This window comes from Myotis nattereri (genome assembly GCF_964212035.1).
Source record: "Myotis nattereri genome assembly, chromosome: 10".
NCBI classification, from domain to species: domain Eukaryota; kingdom Metazoa; phylum Chordata; class Mammalia; order Chiroptera; family Vespertilionidae; genus Myotis; species Myotis nattereri.
Window position 1 is genome coordinate 47,743,923 of NC_138085.1, and position 20,899 is coordinate 47,764,821.

At 39.0% G+C, this 20,899-nt stretch overlaps 1 protein-coding gene across 3 annotated transcripts in view; it reads left to right on the forward strand.

Moving 5' to 3' along the window:
• WDPCP (WD repeat containing planar cell polarity effector) overlaps positions 1–20,899 on the forward strand; it is a gene marked incomplete at its 5' end in the record, with an annotated part of 194,364 nt that overhangs the window by 153,521 nt on the left and 19,944 nt on the right. For all 3 annotated transcript variants that reach the window (XM_081100593.1, XM_081100592.1, XM_081100591.1), the window contains one exon: positions 15,840–16,002. In XM_081100593.1, coding sequence (XP_080956719.1) covers positions 15,840–16,002 — 163 coding nt within the window. The remainder of the gene's footprint in view (positions 1–15,839; positions 16,003–20,899) is intronic.

A 20,899-nucleotide genomic window follows, 5' to 3' on the forward strand; every position in this document is an offset into this window, starting at 1 on the left:
GCAGTGAAGCCAAATACAAAATCAACACCTAAAAATCGATGGCTTTTTTATACACTACACCAATAATAAATTCTCAGAAAGAGAAACTAAACAATCCCACTTACCATTGCAACAACAAAAAAAACTACGATACTTAGGAATATACTTAACCAAGGAGGCAAAAGACCTGTACTCAGAAAACTACAGGACATTGATAAAAGAGAAGAAGATATAAACAAGTGAAAGAATATATTGTGTTCATGGACTGGTAGAATCAACATCATTAAAATGTCCATACTACCCAAGGCGATCTACAGATTCAGTGCAATCCCTATTAAAATTCCAACATCATATTTCACAGACCTAGAACAAATACTCCAAAAATTTATATGAAATCAAAAAAGACCTCTAATAGCTGCAGCAATATTGAGAAAGAAAAACAAAGTTAGAGGAATCACAATACCAGATTTCCAGTTATACTACAAAGCCATCATAACGCATATAGATCAATGGAATAGAACAGAGACTCCATAAACCAACCCAAGCCACTACGCTCAATTAATATTTGACAAAGGAGACAAGAGCATACAATGGAGTAAAGACAATCTCTTCAATAAATGGTGTTGGGAAAACTGGACAGATACTAGACCACCAACTTACACCATACACAAGAATAAACTCGAATAAAATGTAAGTCGTGAAACCATTAAAAACCTAGAAGAAACCATAGGCAGCAAAATCTCAGACATCTCTCACAGCAATATGTTTACAGATACATATCCTAGGGCAAAGGAAACTGAGAAAATAAACAAATGGGACTACATCAAAATAAAAAGCTTTTGCACAGCAAAAGAAACCATCAACAAAACGAAAAGGGAGCCCATTGTATGGTAGAGCATATTTGGCAATGATACAGCTGATAAAGGGTTAATATCCAAAATACATAAGGAACTCATACAACTTAACAAAAGGAAGACAAACAATCCAACTCAAAAATGGGCAAAGGACCTAAATAGACACTTCTCCAAAGTGGACACACAGATGCCCAAGAGACAAATGAAAAAATGCTCAAAGTCACTGATCATCAGAGAGATGCAAATTAAAACAACAACGAGGTATCACCTCACACCTGTCAGAATGGCTACCATCAATAAAACAATGAATGCCAAATGCTGGCAAGGATGTGGAGAAAAGGGAACTCTAGTACACTGCTGGTGGGAATGCATACGTGTGCAACCATTACGGCAAACAGTATGGAGAGTCCTCAAAAAATTTAATATGGATCTGCCATTTGACCCAGTGATCCCATTTCTAGGAATATATCCTAAGAAACCCGAAACACCAATCAGAAAGAATTTATGTATCCCCATGTCCATAGCAGCACAATTTACAATAGCTAAGAAACAGCCCAAGTGCCCATCAGTAGATGAGTGGATAAAAAAGCTGTGGTACATTTATACCATGGAATACTATGCAGCAGTAAAAAAGAAGACTCTCTTACCCTTTGAGACAGCAGGAGGGACCTGGAGAATATCATACTAAGTGATATAAGTCAGTCAGAGAAAGACAAGTGTCACATGATCTCACTCACCTGAGGAACCTAAGTAACAAAATAAACTGATGAACAGAGTGAATCCAGAGACTCAGAGCATGGAACAGAGTGCAGAATCTCAGAGGGAAGGCGGGGGAGGGTAGGTGAGTGGGAGGTAACCAACCAAGGACCTTTCATGCATATGCATGGCCCATGGCCACAGAAAATGGGGTTGGAGGCAGGGGCAGGCTGGAGGGGGTTAATAGGAAAAGGGGGCCATATATAATACTTCCAACAATAAAGAATTATTTTTTTTTAAAAAAAGAAAATATTGAAAACAAGGCAGAACAAGTACTTTAAAACCAAAGTTTTAACCGTTTTGTTAAATTATAATTTTCATTCTTATAATACATTGTATGAATCACAAGGAAATTTTACTCTTTTTAGATGGAATAGGAGTTTGGGCTTGAGGACTTCCAACTTTACTCTGAAGTTTTCAAACACTGATAGGATTGCATGGCCTTTTAAAAGCCTTTGGGTATAAGACGATAAAATGTGGTTTTAGTTATTGGCATGCCTGTGCAACAAAGCTTTTGGGAGATGTGATTGACAGGCCAGAAGTGTGCATAAGGGAAAACCTATGCTTATGTCTGCTTCAGTGACTTTATTAGCCACACCCTACTTGTAAATTATAAACTGTCATTCAAAGTAGCATAGTGATATTTTAAACAAGTCAGGTTATAATACCGCTATTTTTTTTTTGTCTTAATGCCTAAAGGTAAATTCAGAAAATATTCCTATGTTTTGGCTCATAAAAGCGTCCATCTGGAAAAAAACCTAAATAATAAAACCCAAATGTAAAGAGCAATGCAAGAAAGATTTGTGACACTATGCATGTATATGTTATATATTTAAACATCACAATTAGCTAATTCAGCCTTCATTATACCAGCAACTATTTCAGATTGAGGATAAAGAATATAATTTTATTAATTGTTGGCACGTTTTGAACCAGTATTTTAAAATATCTTATAAATAATTTGTTTCAGTATAACAATATACATACTAAATTTAAATTGCTATTAATACCAAAAGCTTCACTAGAGACCCTTGCTACCTTTATAAAGAAATATGCAAAAATCTGTGTTTTAAAGTAGTGGTTGCCAACCAGTGGTCCGCGGACCACTGGCGAAAGGTTGGTGACCGCTGTTTTCAAGCATGCTATATTTTATAAGAAATGCTTAATTTTACATTAAAATACGAAAATTAATGCAAAAACAAATATATACTTACATCATACCTCTCTAACAACTGCACAATTTTGAACCAACGATGAAAACAAATAATAGTTTACTGACTTCTAACTAGTAATATTCTAATGTCCTGAATATTTGATAATTTAATCTTAATTAATCTCAATAATAAAAGTAATATTAACTCATCAAAAAATTCAACTTGTACTGAAAAGTACAATAAAATCCATGAAAATGCCTCTTCCCTTTTTTCCTAGATCAAAAACCTTACTTGCAATAAAATAACTTTTGTGGTCTAATTTCAATAAGGTAATAATCCAAATATCTAAGCCTTTAGATAAGTATTAAAGATTTTAAACCTTTACCACGAATTACCAATCTGAATTCTGGTCAGTGCTCAAACTTTGAGGTAAAGACCTTCCTGTGTAATTGATTGGTAACTTAGTATTCAATAGTGACACTTCTAATTTTTCATATGTGAATGCATATGAAGGGTGTCCATGGACATTAGGGACATTAAGTAGTCTAGTTTTTATCTGTGGATTAAATTGTAGGATTTGGGGGGTTTTCTTTTTGAGGTGGACCAAACCACAAAACTATGTCTCAAGAAGCCTGTTTATGTGACAAGGAAGGAGAGATAAACACCTGTAAGCTGAAGTTTAAAGCCCAAACTAGTTTTGAAGTAACAAGAATGGGAAAGCTAACAGTTCAGATTTCAGTCACTTTTCATCTAAACCTATCAATGTGTGCACTGGTCCATTAATTATGTGGCCCAGCACTAAATGATATGTTATCCTTCCTTTTTACTCTAGGATGACAGCTGTAAGGGAAGATTTTAGTTCAGGAGAAAGAAAGCTATTTTAAATACCTTATTTGTTGGTCTCAAGAATTTACCTAAGTCATGAATGAAAAAAAAACAACACTATTTGAGGATCAAATCAATTGTTTTGTTGATCACTCTGTCAGAACTAAAAACTGGAGAGATGATTCAAAACCTATGATTGTAATGGACCTAGCATTTCTAGGTTAATGAAGAATTCTAAAGCAGAGGTTGGCAAATTATTTTCTACAAAGGGCCAGCCAGTAAATATTTCAGACTTGTGGACCATGCCATTTCTGTCACAACTACTCAACTCTGCCCTTGTGCAAAGGCTGCCACAGACAATATGTAAATGAATGATCAAAATCAAGTTCCAATAAAATTACTTATGAACACTAAAATATAAATTTCATATAATGTTCACATATCACAAAATACTATTCTTCTATTGACTTTCTCCCAACAATGTGAAAATCAACGGGCTACAGGTTGCAGAAAAACAGGCAGCAGAAGCTGGATTTGGCCTAGCCATAGTTTACGACTCTTGTTTTAACAAATTATTTTGGTTCTTGTTTGGTGGATTTCTATGCTTCAAAAAAAAAAAAAAAAAAGTCACTGAGATTTTTTAAAAATCGTGCTTAAAGTATTTGATAGGTTTTTTTTTTTAAAGACTGTCAATGACTTGCCAGAATAATTATGTGGAAGTGATGCCATTTAAAATATATCTTCTAGCCGAAACCGGTTTGGCTCAGTGGATAGAGCGTCGGCCTGCGGACTGAAGGGTCCCAGGTTCGATTCCGGTCAAGGGCATGTACCTGGGTTGCGGGCATATCCCCAGTGGGAGATGTGCAGGAGGCAGCTGATCGATGTTTCTCTCCCATCGATGTTTCTAACTCTCTATCTCTCTCCCTTTCTCTCTGTAAAAAATCAATAAAATATATTTAAAAAAAAAATAAAAAAAATAAAATATATCTTCTAAATGAACCCAATTCTGTATCTTTAGACCACATTATTGTTGTGACAGTCCTTAGTAAAAAACATGAGTTTTTAGTATAAAACCTTTGGTTCCATTTATTCTGTTTAAAAATTTCCTATGCTAATTCATTTTTAGAAAAAAAGCCTTTAAGTCTGGCCATTTCCTAAATTACCTATTTCAGAGGAGGTTTAAATGCATGTGCGTATTTTTTTAAATTTTAAATTGCATTTTTTTCTTTAATAAAACATTGCAGCACACAACTGAGCCCCCAATGTGTCAGTAAAGCAAGGGGATGTAGATCCATATGAAGGAGAATGGAAACAAGTTTAATCTTAACCCCATTCCATAACCAATTCTATTTTAGTGTATTTTATCAAGTCTTTGAAGACACCATCACAGTTTTATAATGAACATTGCTGTGATCTGTTAAAGAATCTTCAAATTAAATAACCTGGATATTTAAGAATTTTAATTTTACTCTTATTTTTTTAAATGACTACAAACATGGTTCAGAATTCAAAATGTATAGTATCTAGTAAAAAGTTCTAATCTCAAGCCTACTCTGTAGTCAGCAGTTTCCTCTTCAGAGGCAAGTAGTATTAATTTGTTACATGGTATATATATGTTACATTTATAATTGTATATGTTAATTCTATGTTATGTAATTTTATAGTATAACCATTATGCGTTTTTTTGGTGAATTTTATTTTTTTTATTGATTAAGTTATTACATATGTGCTTTTTAAATATATACTTTCTAATGACAAAAGTTAATAATACATACACATACTATAAAATTCAAACACTGATGGAATGCTTAATTTGGAAAATAAAAATTCTGTATAATCCCACCCATCAGAAAAGGAATCTTAGTAATACATATTTTTTTCTAGCTTTTCCCCTTTTACATATTTTGAACAAAATGTGGGTCATTCATTACTTCCTGTTTTACAAATCACCTTTTGAAAAGAATTTAAATTTTTTGCAAAGCTTTATGTGAATATATGCAGATCAACCCCCTTTTCTTTTTTAACAGCTACTATTATTCAATTGTATGGACACACTACAATTTTTTGTAACAAATGGATGTTTAGATTATTCCCTATTTTTATGAAAATCAGTCCCACCAGAGGATTTTGGGAAGATGGCATCAGTGTAGTATTTGAATCTCCTTGAATCCCTTGATAACCTCAAAAATCCAAGGACAACATCAGCAAAATCTAGTGAAAATATATTCTTATAATCCAAAATATAATGGTATGGACAAATCATCAACAAATACAAAATGCACTAAAAACTTCCTGGGATTGTGCAGGCCCATGCTGGGTGTTGACATCATGTGATTTCTACCTAGTGCTTTAAAAGTCAAAGTGAAGAAATTCAATGAAGCACAGATAAATGATGGGAGTAACTATAACTCTATTAAGGTTGTCAAATGCCTCATCATCTAATTAGTGACATGCATGAATGGATGAGCAAGATTCCCACTGTCCCTACCTACTATCCAGCAAAATGAAAGCCAAGAAAACAGGCTTGGCAGAAATCAGCAAGGAAAATGACTTTGCTGAGCTCGACTCTATTCTGGAACAATGAAGAGACTCAAGAAGTATATAACAAGTGGGAGGCTCCCAGCTCTGAGTGCACACACCCTAATTACCACATCCCTGCCTTAAAAGGGTGGGAATGGGGCAGCCTTATGGGCCACCTGTGAAATACCAATACTCTCACTGTTTTTTCCATAGGCCAAAGGGGCTCTTGCTTCTGGCTCTAAGCACCCAGTCACACTAGCCAGACACAACCCACTTCAGGGACATTGATCATTAGGGAGCTAAACTGGTATTGTACACCTGTGAAATGGTAATGCAGGTGTCCTAAGTAAAGCTCAGGGAGGACAGAAACCACTGATGGAGCAGAAGAGCAAAAGCTCACTTAATCTGGATTTTCAGTATGAATACAGACTACAAAAGTGGGGACACACATGCACACATAATAAAAAATTCACGGGAGAAGAGGAGGAACGATAAAGGGGCCTTTTTTTGGGCACTGAGAGATGGAGAACCATTATGAACTGAAAAATTTTGCAGGGCCATTCTCAGAACAGTACCAGAAACAGGAGATGACACTGATGGTTATAATTTGTGGATACAAGAGAATTGTGGAAAGGTATGGAGGTGCTGAAATGGGTCCTACAAATGCTTACAACTAACAAATCAACCATTTTTAGATAAATTTCCCAAACTGAGAAGAAACAGTGGGAGTAGAGCCCAAATTCAGCATAACAGGTACAATTAAGCCACAGAAAAGAAAGTTGAAATCGAAGGGAAGAATATATGCTATGGGCTGAATGTTTGTGTCCCCCCAAAATACATACATTGAAGTCCTAACCCCTAAGGTGATGGTACCAGTCTGGGGCCTTTGGAAGGTGATTAGATCACCAGGGTGGGGGCCTAATGAAGGGGATTACAGTACTGATTTTATATAACAGGGTCCAGAGAGATCCTTCACCCCCTTACACCACATGAGGACAGTGAGAAGTCAACAGTCTTCAGCCTAGAAGAGGGCCTTCACCAGGACATGACCATACTGATACCTTATTGGACTTTTAACCTCCAGAACTGTAAGAAATAAATTCCTAGTATTTATCAGCTATCCAGCCTGGGGTATTTTGATATAGCAGCCTGAACGGACTAAGACAATAGGAAACCATATTTTTGACTACTTGATAAACACAACAGACATACGGGCTCCAGTTCTATGAAGATAAAGTCATCTTGGCCCATTCTGCCATCTTAAATGTCTAGAAAACCCAACTTCTCATAAAAATAACTACACAGTTACTTTAAAAAAAAAAAGAATAATTTCCCTACAAAGAGTGAAAACACTACAAAATGACATTACCAGAGCAAACAAACCCTAATATTCTAAAATAAGCTTAAATAAATTAATATAGTGATAGCAGTTATGAAAAAACAATTCACAATGAAGATGTAACAGTTATGGAACTTGCACTTCTAGAAATCTAACCCAAAGACACCCTGATATATATATTTGACCTTTTAAATAACATGGGGATTAGGGACACCAACCCCCATGCAGTTGAAAATTCACATATAACTTATAATATCCCCCAAAAATAACTACAGTTGGCCCTTGGTATATGCAGGGAACTGGTTCCAGGACTCCTATGGATAACAAAATACACAGATGCTCAAGTCCCTAATATAAAATGGCACAGAACAATGCATACAGTCAACCCTTAGCTTCTGCTGATTCCCAACCACAAATGGAAAATATCATTTTTGATTCCCAGTTGGTTGAATCTGCAGACGCAAAACCCACATGGACATGGAAAGCCAACAGTTATTTATTGAAAAAATATCCACATATAGATGGACCCGTGCAGTTCACACTTGAGTTGTTCAACAGTCAATTGTATTTACATCTCCCCCAAAGAATGAGTTGTCATTATTTCCAATGAAGAAATATATCAAAGCTCTCAAAAGATGAGAAGAGAAAGCCAATGCTAAAGGCAAACTTTCATTCATAAAACACTGTGATAACACATTATCAGTAATGTGCATACTTTTCCTGTTTGTGCTTAGATATTTTCTAATGAAAACATAACTGTTCAACACAATGTATTCTGTATTTCTTACATTGGAAGGCATCTGTATTTCTTACATTGGAAGATCTTACATATGATCTTTCATAAAGATCATATCAACACTTGGAAATAACCGAGACTAACAGTGTAGGACCCCTTAACATTAACCCTAAAAGTTGCTTATGCTGACCTCTTTTAACCATTTGGCTCTTCCCTGTTCTTTCTTACTTTTGACATGCTGTTGATAATTGAGCATCCCAACACTTTCCCCCATTACATAATAATCTCATGACTTTTTCAGGTTCTAAAAGAAACATATTATTTTCCTTAAGAACAGCATAGAAAATATTGTTTTTGGAGGTACAAGAAAAAATGAACTTGAAGGGAGGGAAAAATATTCTCAAAACATTTTTAAAGGTTTGGGATAAAATTGAAAATTTAATAATGAAATTATAATGTGTAGTTTCCTCAAGCTATTAATAGTATATCACAGATTTAGAAACCATTACCAGAACATTTTACTTTCCATATAATTCTCTTACCAGTAGGTAGAAGTCATTAAATAAAATGAGCAAGTTCATATCACAGGATCATGTCCAAAGTCACTCTTCCATGTAACTGTCAAGATTTTGCCAAAAGCTACTTTCTTATATTTTTCACTTTCTTCATAAATAATCTAGGGTTGTAATAATTGCATATCATTGCTCTCTTTTGAGAAAACTAGTAAAAATTACCAACAATACAGATTTTAATAATTGTTTGCTTTTTTAAATGATTTGTTTTTAAAAAGACAAAGTCAGCCACTCAGTTTATCTACAAAATGTCAAATTAGTAATAAAAATATAAATGTTCAGTTACTTTAAACCATTTTGGTTTTCTTGATCTGTTTCCTATGATTTGTAATTATTTTCATAAAACCACTGGCTGAAATTCTAGTTCAATGAAGAATGCAAATTGAATAGAGAATTTTATATATACACATATAAAATGTAAAATTATCTTTAAGAACAAGACTTATTTTTTAAAAACACATCTAAAACCTAACATCTCTTAAAGAATTATGTTTGGGGGCTTCCTAAATTGTTTAAAAGATCAGTGTGAAGAATTCTTGTAAACAGTTCTCACTGAGTCTGTGTCCTTTTAACTTAAAAAGGCTTTATATTATAATTGCTCTGTAAATATCAGAATTTTTTATATATTGTGCTATGTACACAAAGAAGCTGACAAATGGCTTATCTTGTACTTATCAACTTGTTTATTTTTATGCCTCCAAAAAGCCATATTTTTTTTACAAGAGCAGCTGCTACTTTGTAAATATTTTAATGGCTTCTGTTAAGTAGAGCTGTCATTTTTGCAAACAATATTATAAAAGATTTTCATTCTTCCATGTGATTGCATATCTTGAAATGTGTTTTACCCTGAAAATCCTTTGGAGATTTTAGACTGGAAAGGATATCTCCTTAGAATGCACAAAGCCAACAAAAGAATAGCTAGATTTAAAGAATAATGTATAAGATCACCAGGGAAATAGTGCCATTTATTTCAGAAGACAAATGTATAAAAGCAATAAGTTCTCTTAGCTCATTTCTCTTCTTTTTCTTTGGGCTATTTGAATAAATGGAACAGTATTGGCTTTGAGCCAGACATACCAGATATGAACCTTGATTCTCTTGCTACTAAATAGAGATTAGCAGACATTTGGTGTATCCAAACTGTCCATTGAGACATTTGGTCCACACTGAAAGGTCCTTGAAATTTGTCCCTATCAAAAACATCCATGAGCATATTTGGATCATGCCAAATGGTCCTTGAGATTTGGCGCTGTCAAAGATGTCCACACTTAGAAAACACCCCTGGGTTCAAATAGCTCATAATGTTTGTTTATGCTTTTGGTTTACAAAATTAGTACATAAAAAATGCCATCATGGCCCTGGCTGGTTAGCTCAGTTGGTTGGAGCATCGTCCCGATAGCCAAGGTTGTGGGTTTGATCCCCAATCAAGACACATAACAAGAATCAACCAATGAATGCATAAAAAGGTGTAACAACAGATCTCTCTCTCTCTCTCTCTCTCTCTCTCTCTCTCCTCAATAAAAAATACTATTATGTTTTATTGGTCCAATAATCATGTTATGGCTATATATTGCCAATAATACCCCTTCTTGCCTTGGTAGCCTAGCTGGTAATGGCACATGGGGTTAGGTAGATAGGTCTGGATTCAAATATTGCAAAAGAGAAGGATTTATATTAACTATGCATACATAGCAAGAATCCTACAGTTAGAGAAATGCATAGGGGATGACATGTCGAGAATGGGATCTCACAGTGCATGGTGTATTATGTCATGTGCATTTGGTGGGGTATGTCTGGGTCATTCAGTAAGGGTGGAATTTGGAAGGAGGAGCTAAGTCAAGCTGCCAAGTAAAAGGGATGGTAAATGTGTTGATGTAAGCATTTTACAGACCGTCCTATTTGTTCAGGAGTGAGAATGGGTGTGGTTCTCCTGCCACATAGCAGTCAGGTGTAGTGACCACAATGAGGGGTTATGCGGGTATTAAACATCCTATAACTATCCCATCACCCAGGGTTAATGGATGATGTTTCCCTTGAATCAATGTCCTACAGAGGTGCAATTGCAGTAGAAGGCAGGAAGCATCTGCCACAAATTACTGGAGAGGGTTTTAGTGGGTGTGATTTCCACACTTACCTGCCAGTAGTCAGGGACCCCCACACCCTTGGCTGGTTTCACCTACTGGCTGATCCAGTCCTGCCCAACTGGTGTCAAATCCATAAGACATTAGTGATGTTTCGCCTACCAATAAACCAGCAACCATTGGGCAGATGGCTACAGAAGAAAAATAGCAACCCTTCTTTTGCTTGGCAATATAACATCTTTACTTGAAAATCATGGTGGAATGTGGCAGAAGTAGGATACACACACACACACACACACACACACACACACACAGCCAATGCTACCTTACAATGGTTTTTGTTACCATTTCCATCCCTTTAACAGAGGTAGGAATAAAGGTACTAACAGAGGAGAACCTGCACTGCCCAAAGTACAACTAGTTAGGATGTGGATAACATTACAGTCATTAAAGATGTGACAGGAAAACATCAGCACTACTATGTTGATATTGATGGGGTAGTTAGGAAAACACTGAGTAGGTTAAAATGACATGCAGAAAAGAAACAAATGCAGCAGCATCACAGTTACTTCAAAGAACTCACTGTTATATTCATGATGAAGAGGTCCTGCTAGTGCTACCAGAAAGAAACTTATTAAAGATGCAAGTAAATAGAATTCAAATCAGACATCAATCTCCAAACCCAGCTTCACTGCATTAAATTCAATTCCAGCAGAGTATAAAGTGACCAGACGCGGAAAACTATTTCTTATGGTTTTCCAGTGCTCAAGATGATGAAAGAATTCTTACACAATATATAACAATGTTAGATACTTAAGTGTTAGTACCACATTATTCAGTGATGGCACCAAGACAGTTCACTCGGTTATTTATTGTGTATGATGTAGTACTGGGCTATACTATGCCACTGATTTATGCACTAACAAAAGGCAAGAAGAAACTTACAGATATATAGAGTGTCCCAAAAAATGTATACACACTTAATGACTAATAGTTCAATTGATGTTTCTTTCTTTTCAGATTTAAATCATTGGAACTAATAATTATTTAAAGTGTGTATACATTTTTGGGGACACCCTGTATATGTATACATATACATATGAGAAAGTACTTACATTTGCATGGAAAAGAAATCTCAACATTAATCCTTCATTATGTATGATGGATTTCATGATTGCAAATATGAATGCAAGCCAACCCTCTTCTAACAGATTCGCAAGTAAAAGATGCTTGCTTCACTTTTTTTTTATTGATTAAGATATTACATATGTGTACCCTCTACCCCCCCCCCCCCCGCTCATCCCCTCACCCCCCCGTTGTCCGTGTCCATTGGTTAGGCCTATATGCTTGCATATAAGTCCTTTGGTTGATCCTTCCCCCTTGCCCCCACCCTCCCCTACCTTCCCTCCAAGGCCCGACAGTCCAATCAAAGCCTCTCCGTCTCTGGATCAGTCCTTGTTCATCAGTTTTTGTTGTTCATTATATTCCACAAATAAGTGAGATCTTGTGGTATTTATCCGCTCTCCAGTTCCATCGATGCTGTGGCAAATGGTAAGAGTTCCTTTTTCTTCTTCCTCTTCTTAAAGAATACCTTTCAGCATTTCATATAATGCTGGTTTGGTGGTGATGAACTCCTTTAGCTTTTTCTTATCCGTGAAGCTCTTTATCTGACCTTCCATTCTGAATGATAGCTTTGCTGGATAAAGCAATCTTGGTTGCAGGTTCTTGCTATTCATCTCTTTGAATATTTCTTGCCACTCTCTTCTGGCCTGCATGGTTTCTGTTGAGAAATCAGCTGACAGTCGTATGGGTACTCCCTTGTAGGTAACTGACTGTCTTTCTCTTGCTGCTTTTAAGATTCTCTCTTTATCTTTTGCTCTTGGCATTTCAATTATGATGTGTCTTGGTGTGGTCCTCTTTGGATTCCTTTTGTTTGGGGTTCTCTGCGCTTCCTGGACTTGTAAGTCCATTTCTTTCACCAGGTGGGGGAAGTTTTCTGTCATTATTTCTTCAAAAAGGTTTTCAATATCTTGCCCTCTCTCTCCTTCTGGTACCCCTATAATTCTGATGTTGGTACGCTTGAAGTTGTCCCAGAGGTTCCTTACACTATCTTCATATTTTTTGAATCTCTTTTCTTTTTTCTTTTTCGGTTGGGTATTTTTTGTTTCTTTGCATTTCAAATCTTTGACTTGATTCTTGGGATCCTCTTGTCTGCTGTTGGATCTCTGTAAATTATTCTTTATTTCAGTCAGTGTATGCTTAATTTCTAGTTGGTCCTTTTTCATGTCCTCCATGGTCTCACTATACTCCTTGAGGGATTCATTAAATTTATTGGCGGTTTCCATAAAATTCTTGACAAACCTTATAAACGTGGCCTTGAACTCTATATCCAGTCGTCTGGCCTCCTCCGTTTCTGCCAATTGTGACCTGTTTCTTTGTCTCCGCATTTTGGCTGCTTCCCTGTGTTGATAGAGTGGCCCTGCGCACCAGGTGTCCTGTAGGGCCCAGTGGCTCAGCCTCCCCAGTTACCTGGGGTGGACACTCTTGGTGCACTCTTGGTGCCTTGGTTGTTGTAGGATCACTGGGAGGAATTGACCTCCAGGCCAATTGGCTGTGGGAAGCAGCTGTGTCTGAAGTGGGAGAATGGTCCCCCTCTGTCCACTGGGTACAGTGGCTCCTGGATCTAAGGAGGTGCTAATTCAGCCCCTGCCTGAGGCCACACAGCCGGAGCCGCCACGAAGAGGCTCAGCTGTGAAGCAATGCACGCCGCTGTGGGGCCTTGGGCCTTCTCTTGGAAGTTCCGGGTCTGGTTGGCTGGGCTGCAGTTAGGTACATTCATATGCAAAAGCCTCTGCCGCAGCCTGGGTGGGGCGGGGTCTCAGGGTGTCAAAAGGCGGAGAAAGAAGCAATGGCTGATTCTCCGCGCCCGGAGTCGCGGGTCTCAGTGTCCCGGTAACGGCTGCAAGCACCTCTAAGGGAAATCCGCCCTCAAGTTCGCCCGCTGCCGCCTGACAGAGCAGCCTCTCCCCGTATGAGTCCTGGGTCCCCAGAGACTTCCCAGAACCGGAGATCAGAGCAGTCGGGAGCTTGTGATTCAAAAAGACAGCCGCGTCCTCAGGTGCCACCCCTTTCCTCGCACGCGAGCCGCCGCCGTACCTCTGCACTCAGCCTCCGCAGCTCCTCTGGCTCTCAGCGTGCTTTTCTTTTCTTCTAGTTGTAGAAATTACACTCAGCCAGCCTTCCTGTTGTTCTGGGCGGTGTTTGCTCCGTCCTTTGGGATATTTCTTAATTGTTGTGGGAGGCGACTATTTCCCGGTGTTTATCTATGTCGCCATCTTAGTTTCTCCACTTGCTTCACTTTTTTAAATATGTTTTTGCTGGTTGTTGTTTTTTTTGGTTTTTTTTTTTTTTGAAGAGAGAGGGACAGAGAGATAGAAACAACGATGAGAGAGAAAAATCATTGATTGGCTGCCTCCTGTACAACCCCTACTGGGGATTGAGCCCACAATCCAGGCATGTTTTCTGACTGGGAATCAAACCCATGACCTTTGGGTTCCTGGGTCGACACTCAACTGCTGAGCCACACCAGCTGGGCACTTGTTTAACTTTTCAAAATCACTGTAGTGAAAAATACCCTCTTTGGGTCTAACACATGAGTATATGACAATGGAAAGTAGCACCCATAGTGTGCATCTAGGTTGTTTGGACTTCCATTTGTGCCTCTGAAATATGTAAATGAGAGTTAGGGATTGAGAACCTACTTGAAGAAACAATGACTGAAAATTTTCCTAACCTGGTTAAAGGGAAAAGTCACATAAGCCCAGGAAACACAGAGAGTCCCAAACAAGATGAACCCAAAGAGGCCCACACCAAGACACATCATAATTAAAACTGCAAAGGCTAAAGGTAAAGAGAGAATCTTAAGAGCAACAAGAGAATGACAGTTACCTACAAAGGAGTTCCCATAAGACTGTCAGGTGACTTTTCAACAGAAACATTTCAGGCCAGAAGGGATTGGCATGAAATAGTCAAAGTGATGAAAAGCAAGAACCTACAACCAAGACTACTTATTCATAGCAAAGCTATCATTTAAAATTGAAGGCAAAATAAAGAGTTTCCCAGACAAATATAAGCTAAAGAAGTTCATTACCACCAAACAAATATTGCAAAAAATGTTAAAGGGCCTTCTTTAAGGAAAACAAATTGAGGGGATAGGTGTAAAGAATAAAATGATAATAAATATGTACCTATCAATAATCACTTTAAATGTGAACAAATTATATGCTCCAATCAAAAGATACAGGGTAGCTGAATGGCTAAGAAAACAACCCATATATATATGCTGTCTGCAAGAGACCCACCTCAGAACAAAAGATACACTATGAATAATCAAGTTAGAAATGAATTTTTTATTTTTTTATTTTGTTTTATTGCTTAAAGTATTACAAATAGTATTACATATGTCTCCTTTTTTTTGCCCCTTGACATTCTCCCGGCCTCCCCTACCCCCCAGTGTCTTGTGTCCATTGGTTATGCTTATATGCATGCATACAAGTCCTTCGGTTGATCTCTTACCGCCCCCTCCCAAACCTCCCAGGCCTTCCCGCTGTAGTTTGACAGTCTGTTCGATGCTGTTCTGCCTCTGTATCTATTTTTGTTCATCAGTTTATAATAGTCTTTATTATACATAAATGAGTGAGATCATGCGGTATTTTTCTTTCATTGACTGGCTTATTTCACTTAGCATAATGCTCTCCAGTTCCATCCATGCTGTTGCAAATTTTTTAAATGTGAATTCAAAAAACATTCGTTAGTCAATTATCAGAAATCCCTGATTGAACTAAGTGTAAGAATGACAAAAGTAATAGGAGATGTGACTATATGTTTTCCACTGTGCACTACACAGTAAATTGCCAGTTTTTAATTTTTTTTTTACGTTTCATTGGGGCATATAGAAGCTTTCCTGTAATCATACTCAAGGGAACTATCTGTATTTGACTCATGTCTTATCGTTTTTTAACAGAACTCCTGGGGCCTTTAGACAGAGGGGATATGCTAAGTGAAGCATTTGTTGGCCTATCTTTAACACGCCAAGGAGAAGACACATTTCCAGAACACCTCTCTCCCTTTTCTTCAATCCACAGACATATTAATCAACAAAGAACACTGAATGTCTCTTCTAGCAGGTAAAATATGTTGAACTAAGAAAATTGCTGCATAAAGTGTTTAGTATTAAACAATTTAAACATTCCCTGTTTAAATGTAAACTAAGAGTTAAATGAAATTTCAGAATGTCAAAGGAAAAAAAATGTGCATTTTTCACATCTAAGACTTAGCAGTATTTTGGTCATGCAAGAGCAGGCAAGATGGAGGCAAAAGTGAATGTAGAAAGATATTGTTAGAATTAATGTTATTTAAGGCCAAAATAAAATTAATGTATTGAACTGTTTGTATTCTGTTGTTAAATTTTAGGACTGTTAGATTATTAGATTAAAATATTAATTTTGAATACTTAATTTAAATTATAATTTATATGTTATACTTATGCAAGCTAGCCATTAGTTTTTGAAATCTGATGATAATTTACTATCTATTCAGCTTGCCACATTAGGTTATTAAGAAAACAAACATAAGGATAAATGTGAAATTAAAAACACTAAAGTAGGCCAAAACCGGTTTGGCTCAGTGGATAAAGCGTGGGCCTGTGGACTGAAAGGTCCCAGGTTCGATTCCAGTCAAGGGCATGTACCTGGGTTGCTGGCACATCCCTAGTAGGAGATGTGCAGGAGGCAGCTGATCAATGTTTCCCTCTCATCGATGTTTCTAACTATCTCTCTCCCTTCCTCTCTGTAAAAAAATCAATAATAAAAAAAAACACTAAAGTAATAGTGTTACTTATAATGAAAATTATAATGTTATGATGATAATACTCTGAAGCAAAGGTCAGCATACTTTTTGTAGGCCATACAAACTATGGCTTTGTAGGCCATACAAACTCTCACAACTACTTGTAATAGCCACAAAATATATATATACTAGAGGCCCGGTGCACAAAAATTTGTGCACTCGGGGGGGAGAGGGGGGTCTCTCAGCCTGGCCTGTGCCCTCTCGCAGTCTGGGACCCCTCGGGAGATAACGACCTGCTGGCTTAGGCCTGCTCCCGGGTGGCAGAGGGCAGGCCCAATCCCTAGGTGCAGCCCCTAGGGCTCAGAGCAGGGTTGATTGGGGAGTTGGGGCACCGCCCCCTGTCATGCACAGAGCAGGGCAGATTGGGAGGTTGCGATGCCACACTCAGTCATGCTCAGGGTAGGGCTGATTGGGGGGTTGGGGCACCGCCCCCTGTCACACTCAAGGCAGGGTCGATGGGGAGGTTGCGGTGCCACCCCGTCACGCACAGAGGAGGGCCAATCAGGGCGTTGGGGCGCTGCCCCCTGCACACACAGAGCAGGGCCGTTCAGTGGGTTGGGGAGCTCCCCCCTGTCACACACAGAGCAGGGCCCATCAGGGGGTTGGGGAGCTCCCCCTTGTCACGCACAGAGCAGGGCGGATCAGGGGGTTGGGGCGCCACCCTCTATCACCCACAGACCAGGGCCGATCAGGGGGTTGGGGCACCGCCACTCTCACACTCAGGGCAGGGCCGATGGGGAGGTTATGGCTCTACCCTGTCACACACAGAGCAGGGCCCGTGGGGTGGGGGGGTTGGGGCGCCGCACCGTGTCACACACAGAGCCACAGGGCGATCAGGAGGTTGGGGAGCTCCCCCCTATCAGGCACAGAGCAGGGCCAATCAAGGGGTTGGGGCGCCTTTCCCTGTCAGGAACAGAGCAGGGCGGATAGGGAGGTTGTAGCCCCGCCCCCTGTCACACACAGAGCCGCAGGGCGATCAGGGGATTTGGGCGCTGCCCCCTGTCATGCTGATCCCGGTGCCGGGAGACCTCGCAGATCCGCTGATCCCGGTGCTGGGAGGCATATTACCCTTTTACTATATAGGGTAGAGGCCTGGTGCATGGGTGGGGTTGGCTGGTTTGCCCTGAAGGGTGTCCCGGATCAGGGTGGGGGTCCCCACTGGGGTTCCTGTCCAGCCTGGATGAGGGGATGATGGCTGTTTGCAGCTGGTCACACACCCTTCAGGGTGGGGGTCCCCACTGGGGTGCCTGGCCAGTGTGGGTGAGGGGCTGAGGGCTGTTTTTAGGCTGGCGGGTGACTGAAGCTCCCAACTGCTCCTTTTTTTCTTTTCTTTTCTTTTCTGAGCCAGCTTTAGCTCTGAGGCTCCAGCTCTTAGGCCTCCGCTCCTGAAAGCACGTATCTGGTTTGTTTAGATTCTATAATCGAAACTCTGTATCAACTCCAGGTCTGAGATCCCGGCTAGCTGAAAGCTGGTTTCTGGGGTTTTGTTTAGCTTCTATTTTTGTAACTATGTTTCAAACTGCCAGCTCAGAGGCCTGCAGCGGCAGGCGGGGAACGTTGGAGTCCTCCGTCACTGAAGCAAGCAAGCCTCATGTTAGTTTCAAGCTGCCTGGCTGCTGGCCGCCATCTTGACTGGCAGTTAATTTGCATATTGCCCTGATTAGCCAATGGGAAGGGTAGCAGTCATACACCAATTACCATGTTTCTCTTTTATTAGATAGGATAAATGAGAGTGGCTGTTACAGTAAAACTTTATTTACAAAGCAGGAAGTGGGCAGGATTTGTAATTTGGTCTGTAATTTATACACCTGTCCTTAAAGATCCTAACTCTATGCAATAATTATGAAGAGACCACATTTTTCATATATATCATATATGATATACATGAATATGTGATCTGTGTCATATGAAATAGACAATATATGGCAATCTGTGATGTTCTAGGACAGTGGTTGACAAACTCATTAGTCTACAGAGCCAAATATCAATAGTACAACAACTGAAATTTCTTTTGAGAGCCACATTTTTTAAACTTAAACTATATAGGTAGGTACATTGTTATTAACTTAATTAGGGTACTCCTAAGGCTTAGGAAGAGCCACACTCAAGGGGCCAAAGAGCCTCATGTGGCTCACGAGCCGTAGTTTGCCAACCATGGTTCTAGGAGATTGCTCCCATCCTCCCACTACCCCCAAGCTAGTTCAAAACCTTACAGTTTTTGTAAAGGATGACAGGCTTCATGAATACCAATAGCTGATTTGATTTGGAGCTTAAGACAGGAAAAACTCTATCCAGATGCATTGTCAATAAAACAGCAAACTCACCATCAGTAAAAGTAACAAACTTTTTTCTTTTGTGTGTGTGTGTGTGTGTGTGTGTGTGTGTAAAAATAATTGATTTCAGAGAGGAAGGGAAAGGGAGTGATGGAAACATCAATGATGAGAGAATCATTGATTGGCTGCCTCCTTCATGGCCCGCTACTAGGGATCTAACCCACAACCCAGGCATGTGCCCTTGAATGGAATAGAGCCAGGGACCCTTCAGTCCACAGGCTGATGCTCCACCACTGGAGCCAAACCAGCCAGGGCAAAAGTAACAAACTTGATAATGAATGAACAGGGAAGGCCACAGTACTACTTATTAGGTCAAGTGCCAGAATGGCAGGCTAGCCAGAAATTGAACAGGAAGATGCTGGAAATGAGAGAACCAAAGAGGAGCTAATTAAACTCTGCACATTCCTGATGGAGTTGTATGACCTCCCTTTTTGGTTCTGTTTTGCAGAACCCTAAAATTTCACCTTATACTTATTTCCTCCTTCAAACCCCGTTACCAAAGGTGCCTCTCCCTTTTTGCCTTTGATCACCCTTCTACCTCCCCTCCCCAGAAGCTAAAAACCTGACCCTTTTAATTGCATGCTACTTTTAATTTTAGGCCCTTCATGCAGTCCATACTCTGATCTGCAAGAACACCAGGAGTTGGAGAGATCAGACACTGGGCTTTGGTGTTTTTTCCATTCTATTTACAGTTACAGTGGGGCCTTGACTTACGAGTGTCCTGACTAACGAGTTTTTTGAGATACCAGCTGTCTCTCGGCTGATTTTTTGCATTGAGTTGATAGAATAATTTGAGTTAACAAGCTCCTTAACGAGCTCGGTCTTGGAACGAATTAAACTCGTAAGTCAAGGCCCCACTGTATTTTGGATTTTTGATATCCTGTCTTCAAGTGGTGACAGAAGTGTGGTTTTCATGGGAGTTTCATATCTCCCTTTATTCTGTTTTGTATTGTTTGTAGAGGAAGTATTGGGAGATGAAAAGGAAGGCAGCCACTATTAATATCTCCAGCTACTTAGAAGTCCTTCCTCAATTTACTTTTAAAAAAAACAATTTTACTGAGGTATAATTTACATATACCATAAAATTCACCCATTGTAATTATACAATTCAGCAATGGATGGTAAATTTATAAAATTTGCAACTACTACCACTGTGTGTGTTTTTTTTGTTTTTTGTGTTTTTTTAATATTTTTTATTGATTTTTTACAGAGAAGGAGAGGGATAGAGAGTCAGAAACATCGATGAAAGAGAAACATTGATCAGCTGCCTCCTGGTACCTTGTGCCCGCAACCAAGGTACATGCCCTTGACCGGAATCGAAACCGGGACCCTTGAGTCCGCAGGCTGACACTCTATCCACTGAGCCAAACTGGCTAGGGCCACTGTGTGGTTTTAGAACATTTCCATCACCCCATATAGCTCCCTTGCGCCAATTCCCACTCCCATCTCCAGCCAAGACAATCATTGGTATGCTTTCTGTCTTAGAGAAATGTTATATAAATGAAAATCATACAATCTGGAAATTTTATATACATGGAGTTCACAATTTGTGTGTATTTGTGTGTGTGTGTGTGTGTGTGTGTGTGTGGCTTCTTTCACTTAGCATTATATTTTGGAGGTTTATACATGCCACATCACGTAGTTTATTCCTTTTTAATTGCTGAATCATATGATATTGCATTGATATAACACATTTTGTAAACCCACTAATCAGCTGATTGATATTTGAATGAATTCCAGGTTTTGGCTATTATGAATAATGTTGCTGTAAATATTCACATCTAAGTGTTTGCATAGATTTATGTTTTGTTTCCCTTGGGCAGATATCTAGGAGTGAAAATGC